The sequence below is a fragment of the Megascapheus bottae genome, chromosome 6 (assembly GCF_031878675.1).
Source record: "Megascapheus bottae isolate mThoBot1 chromosome 6, mThoBot2.hap1, whole genome shotgun sequence".
NCBI classification, from domain to species: Eukaryota; Metazoa; Chordata; class Mammalia; order Rodentia; family Geomyidae; genus Megascapheus; species Megascapheus bottae.
Window position 1 is genome coordinate 45,702,983 of NC_143514.1, and position 6,434 is coordinate 45,709,416.

The 6,434-nt window shown below is 56.6% G+C and overlaps 1 protein-coding gene across 1 annotated transcript; it reads left to right on the plus strand.

Moving 5' to 3' along the window:
* Nucleotides 1-2,849: 2,849 nt before the first annotated feature.
* On the plus strand, nt 2,850-5,669 carry Jun (Jun proto-oncogene, AP-1 transcription factor subunit). The gene has a single exon (XM_090334737.1). It carries the CDS (start codon nt 3,882-3,884, stop codon nt 4,899-4,901), a length of 1,020 nt encoding a protein of 339 aa, XP_090190863.1. The 5' UTR covers nt 2,850-3,881; the 3' UTR covers nt 4,902-5,669.
* The last annotated feature ends 765 nt before the right edge of the window (nt 5,670-6,434 follow it).

The window sequence follows — 6,434 nt, forward strand, 5'->3', positions numbered from 1 at the left end:
GCATGGACGTGTGACTTGTTTTGGCAGACAGTATATGGGCAGAAATGGTGTGCACCATTTCCAGGAGGATGTGCCTATGGGCCAGACAACGCTGTGCTCAGTGCTCCTCACCTGTCCCCCAGCCATAATTACTGGAACAATCACGTGACCAGATAAAGTTCCTCAGCCTGAGTCCTCCAGTGAACACAGGAAGCAAAGTTCTCTGCTGATGCACAAGGAGTATGAAACAAATGTAACATTGCAAGGCTGAAATATTAGGTGGGCTCCTTAGTGGGGCTTAACATAGATTTTCCTGACACAGACCTGGGAGTGAGAGCTGAGGCTAGAGTAAGCTAGATTGGGGGGAAGGGGGAGAGAGAGGGGTCTTCTCCCAGGCAAAAAAAAAAAAATCAAAATTCTGTCCTGGTTGTAAGGAGAAGCTAGTGAAAGCTTCCAAGCAGGGGCATTAACATGAACAGATTTGTTATGTTTTGGATGAAATATGCTATTTCTCAACCTAAGGAGAAATTCAGCCTATTAAACCACATAAGCCAGAAGAACACACAGAACTCTAAGTCAAAAGATGTATATTTACAGAAAATCCTACATCTTGAAGTATCTCAACACAGGAGCTCTGAAAAAAAAAGGGGGGATACCAATACCAAAACATTTCTTCTATGCCACCAAGGTAGTTTCCTCTACAGATAAATATTACTTTACAAGAAAGTTTGCCAGGGTGGAGAAAATACAAGAGAAATATAACACAGACCCTAGAACCATTTCCAGCTGTCTGTGTCACTTCCAAAAGACACTTGACCATTCTGGGTCTATTTTCTTAGTAGTCTAACTCTGGATAATAATACATATCTCTCAAGAGAGCTGTGGGACAGCAGTATTTAAAAACTGCTGAAAATACCTGGCAGATAGTGGCCGTTTCATGTATGAATTTATGTTTGTTACTGTTGTCATAAGACAAGCTCACTGATTATTATTCAGACAACAGATACAAAGACACGTTCCCTTCTTGGGGAAAGTAACTGGATCTTGTCATCTCTCTATCCCTACCCCCCGGCCCCCGTCCTTGCTCCATGCCAGGCTGGCAGTAGCCAGGTATTCTTTGCTGCATGAGTGAAAAGCAAGCAAAGTGCCTGGGGTGAAGAAAAGTTGGATGATGTCCCACTGATACCAGCTGCTGTTGGTTTCTGAACTCTCAAAACCACAAATACCTGAAGGCCTCCGGGCTACAGACCCACGGCTGAATTCCCCCCCTCCCCTCCCCAAGTTTAGAGGCCTCCAAGTCCGAATTGAAACCTGGGAACTCTAAATGGCTGCAGGTTCCACTTCAGAGCCCGGATCGAGAGAGAAGATTTGGCAAAGGCAAGAGTTCTAACCCTTTTTCCCCTTCCTCTCCTTCTTTTCTCTTGCTTCTCCTCCAAGTCGGGTACAGCCGACCCTGTCAAATCACACTCATGTCCTGGCGCACTGGGCAACTTGGAGGACGGGTAGGAGAGGGAGGGTCTGGTGAGCACCCCCAAGTCCAAAGTGATGGCTTTGGCTGGCACCACGTATACGTAGATGGAGCAAACGAAGCGCCAAGAAGTTCCTGGATTCGCACCATGGCGCCCGCAACCCTGGCTTCGGTATTCGTGCGAGAGAGCAAGACAACTCTTGTCCTGGGAGGTAGGGGAGGAGGAAATCACAGGATCTCCGGGAAGAAGCCACTTACAAGTGTCTAGCGCTTCCTAGAGGCCGCGCGGGGACGGCGCCCACCGCCCGGCGGGGAGTGGCCAGGGCAGCTGGCTCTCTACTCGGGACTCCTGGTTCCACTGCGTGACTTGTGGCCAGAGTCTGGGCGCTCAGGATTGTTTTCCCGGAAGCAAGCCCGGGCGGGAGGGGAGTGAGTGAGTGTGCGTGTGTGTGTGTGTGTGTGTGTGTGCACGCGCGCGGTGTGGTGTGCGGGAGCTGAGGCACCAGCGATCGCCACGGCTCCACGACTTTCAGACCACGGCGTCTGGACCGCCTAGTTCATCCCGAGGCTTAGCTCCCCCTCTCACCTCCCTCCGCCCCACTCGCCCCTAGGAGGCGAAGTCCTGAACCCCTGCCCGCGACTCCCCCAGCTCCCAGGATGTGCAGTGAGGGGCCTGGGACTCAGCTGAGCCTCAGTTTCCAAAATTTCCACTCGCTCGGCGGCACCCGGGCTTAGCCACACGGCCGCGTGGACTTGTCCCCCTGGTCTTGACCAAGAGACAAACTTTGGCGCGTCCTCCATGTGGGGGGTCCCCCCTCTCGCGAGGCCGCCCTCCCCTAAAGTTGAGCCCACTTTGCGCTCCCTCGCTGGGATCTCCCCGGCCACCTTAAGCGCGGTGCTCCCGCCCCCCGGAAGTGCGGGGGGGTGCGGACGCAGCTCCCACCTCCCGCTCCCCCGAACCCACTCCTGCCCGCGCCCTCCATCCCGCTCGATCTCCAGGAGGGGGGAGGGTCCCCAAGTCCCCGAGACCGAACTCGATCCCGCCCCGGGCAGACGCGGCGAGCTCGCGGCCGCTCGCGACAACCGCCGTCACTAGACAGACAAACCCCAAGACGTCAGCCCACAATGCACCGGGCGGGCCGGGAAAGACGCGCGAGGAGGAGACCGGGAGAGGGGGGTACTGGGGGGGGGAAGGGGCTGGAGCGGCGCACGGGAGGGGGAGGGCGAGGCGGAGAAAAAAGGGCCCGACTGTGGGAGGGCAGTGGAGCATTACCTCATCCCGTGAGCCTCTGCGGGCCTGGAGAAGAATCTTCTAGGGTGGGGTCTCCATGGCGACGGGCGGGCCCGCCCCCCAGAGAGCGACGCGAGCCAATGGGAAGGCCTTGGGGTGACATCATGGGCTATTTTTAGGGGTTGACTGGTAGCAGATAAGTGTTGAGCTCGGGCTGGTTAAGGGCTCAGAGTTGCACTGAGTGTGGTTGAGGCGGCGAGGCGGGAGTGGAGGTGCGCGGACTCAGGCAGGCAGACAGACAGACAGACAGACAGACTCGGCCAGCCAGCCAGGACCGCCGTGGAGTCCGATCTGCACCGCGGCCTTTTTCTTTACCATCTTCTCATCAACTGTTGAGAGCCGGCGGCGCCTGCGGCTCCCGCGCTGGTGTTTTGGGGGAGCGCCTGAAGATCCCCTTCTCCTGTTACCCTCGGAGGACGGACACGCCGGCCGAGCGCCGCTGACAGCGCCGAGACACCGACGAGCGGCTGCGGCAGTCCGCAACTTTCCCAACCCGGAGGGACCGGGGAGGGGACAAGTGGCTCCGGGTCCCGGAGCGAACTTTTGCAAACCTCTTTTTTGTTTTGTTTTGTTTTTCCCTGCGCCAGAGGCGGCCGCGGCGGCCCCTCCAGAGCAGGCAGCCGCCGAGGGACAGAAGGGAGCGGAGCTCGGCTTGGCGCGCACCGGTTGCTGAAGTTGCGCGAGCGCGAGCCCCGGTCGCCGCGCGTCCCCCTCCCCCTTTCAGCGGAGGAGGGGACCGTCGTCCGAGTCCCGGGGGCGGCCGAGACCCGCCGCCGGCCGTCACTGCGGGGGCTCGGCGCCGCGCCGCGCCGCGGGTCCGCCGCTGCCGCCGGGGAGGCGCGATCGTCCTCGGGACTCCGAGGATCCGGAGCGCTCTGTGAGTGACCGCGACTTTTCAAAGCCGGGCCGGGAGCGCGCGCGCGCGCGCCAGCGGACAAGTAAGAGTGCGGGCGGCGTCTTAACCCTGTGCTGCCCGGAGCGAGCTGGGCAGACAGACGGGCGCGGGGAGGAGGCCAGCCCGCGGGAGCGCGCGCGCTTAGACAAACTTTCCTGCCGGAGGAACCCCGGACCAGCGCGCTGTGGGGGCCCCGAAACTTCTGCTCAGCGCCCAGGCTAACCCCACGCGAAGTGACGGACTGTTCTATGACTGCAAAGATGGAAACGACCTTCTACGACGATGCCCTCAACGCCTCGTTCCTCCAGTCCGAGAGCGGCGCCTACGGCTACAGTAACCCCAAGATCCTGAAACAGAGCATGACCCTGAACCTGGCCGACCCGGTGGGCAGCCTGAAGCCGCACCTCCGGGCCAAGAACTCAGACCTCCTCACCTCGCCCGACGTGGGTCTGCTCAAGTTGGCCTCCCCGGAGCTGGAGCGCCTGATCATCCAGTCTAGCAACGGGCACATCACCACCACGCCGACCCCCACCCAGTTCCTGTGCCCCAAGAACGTGACGGACGAGCAGGAGGGCTTCGCCGAGGGCTTCGTGCGCGCGTTGGCCGAACTGCACAGCCAGAACACGCTGCCCAGCGTCACGTCGGCGGCCCAGCCGGTCAGCGGGGCGGGCATGGTGGCCCCCGCGGTGGCCTCGGTGGCGGGCGGCGGCGGCGGCGGCGGCAGCGGCGGCTTCGGCGCCGGCCTGCACAGCGAGCCACCGGTCTACGCCAACCTCAGCAACTTCAATCCCGGCGCGCTGAGCAGCAGCGGCGGGGCGCCCTCCTACGGCGCGGCGGGCCTGGCCTTTCCCGCGCAGCCCCAGCAGCAGCCCCCGCCGCCGCCGCCGCCGCAGCCGCACCACCTGCCCCAGCAGATCCCCGTGCAGCACCCGCGCCTGCAAGCCCTGAAGGAGGAGCCGCAGACGGTGCCCGAGATGCCCGGAGAGACGCCGCCCCTGTCCCCCATCGACATGGAGTCCCAGGAGCGGATCAAAGCCGAGAGGAAACGCATGAGGAACCGCATCGCCGCCTCCAAGTGCCGGAAAAGGAAGCTGGAGAGGATCGCCCGGCTGGAGGAAAAAGTGAAAACCTTGAAAGCGCAGAACTCGGAGCTGGCGTCCACGGCCAACATGCTCAGGGAACAGGTGGCCCAGCTTAAACAGAAAGTCATGAACCACGTTAACAGCGGGTGCCAGCTCATGCTCACGCAGCAGTTGCAAACGTTTTGAGGAGAGACTGTCGGGGCGTAGGGACAACGGAGAGCAAATAAGTAATAACACAGAGACAGATTTGAGAACTCGACAGGTTGCGCCAGAGAGAGAAAGAGAGAGAGAGAGAGTCCAAGGACTAAAGCCAAGGGTATCCAAGTTGGACTGGGCTGCGTCCTGACGGCGCCCCCAGTGTGCACGAGTGGGAAGGACTTGGCGCGCCTCGCCTTGGCACGCCGCCAGGGAGCTGCCGCCTGCGGGCTGCCCCGCTTTGCGGAGGGGCTGTCCCCCCCCCCCGCCCCCCGCGCGAACAGAAAGATAGACTTTTAACATTGACCAAGAACTGCATGGACCTAACATTCGATCTCCTTCAGTATTAAAGGGGGGCGGGGGGTTTTCAAACTGCAATAGAGACTGTAGATTGCTTCTGTAGTACTCCTTAAGAACACAAAGCGGGGAGGGAGGGGAGGGGAGGCTGGAGGGAGGTGTATGAGGGCCAGGCCGCACCTACCATTGAACTCCTGGCCTGCCTCAGCAAGGGTGTATGTACATATACATATTTTTTTTAATTTGATGAAAGCTGATTACTGTCAAATAAACAGCTTCCTGCCTTTGTAAGTTATTTCATGTTTGTTTGTTTGGGTGTCCTGCCCAGTGTTGTTTGTACATAAGAGATTTGGAGCACTCTGAGTTTACCATTTGTAATAAAGTATATAATTTTTTTTATGTTTTGTTTCTGAGAATTCCAGAGAGGATATTTAAGAAAATACAATAAAATATTGAAAAGTACCCCCCCCAAAACCTCTTTGCTGCATTATCTATAGATGAAATTATATTAGTGTTCAACAGAGTTGAAAGGGTTGACTGTCAATTATGGAGTGTCTCCTGCTGTCAAGCAGTTAGAACTCTATTCTCCCTTAGGCTTTAGAAATAAATGCATCTGATGCTATCATAAGGTTGTCCTCATCCCTTCCCCAGTTCTCTGCACTGAATGCTTGCCAGAGTATAGTGTGATGTTTCAGAAGGCTGGGGGGGGGGGGAGGTGCGGTGATGTGGGGCAGCCTGCTGGGGAGTCAAACACTTCAAAGTTTTTGGATTGTATCAAGTGGCATGTGCTGTGACCATTTATAATGTTAGAGATTTAATAATAGCTGCTTATTCTCAAAGCAGGGACTCATGGCAAGTTTCACAAAAGATGTATCCTTCCGACTTGGAATCTTCCCTTTAACAATTCTTAGGGAAAAAGATGGCCTTTGCTTATGAATATAACAGCATTCTTGTTACAATAAATATATTCAAACACCAATAGAAAAATCTTGAATTCCTTTCCCTTCTCTTTTTTTCTCAAGTTGTATAGTGAAGTTTTCGGTTTCTGGGGCTAACATTATCACACTGGATTTACCCAGTAATTAAGAAACAAATAACTTGTGAAGAGTAGAACTAGAATGTTTTCCCCATGTCTATCTATCTTATCTGTCTATCTCCTCTCTTCTACCTCTAAATTAGATGCCTATGCCTAAGGAAAATCTAGATTTATTTCTAAAGTAATCAACC

What these genes read in the sequence shown, in the direction of transcription:
- Jun (XM_090334737.1), top strand. Translation starts at nt 3,882, where the DNA reads ATGACTGCAAAGATGGAAACGACCTTCTACGACGATGCCCTCAACGCC.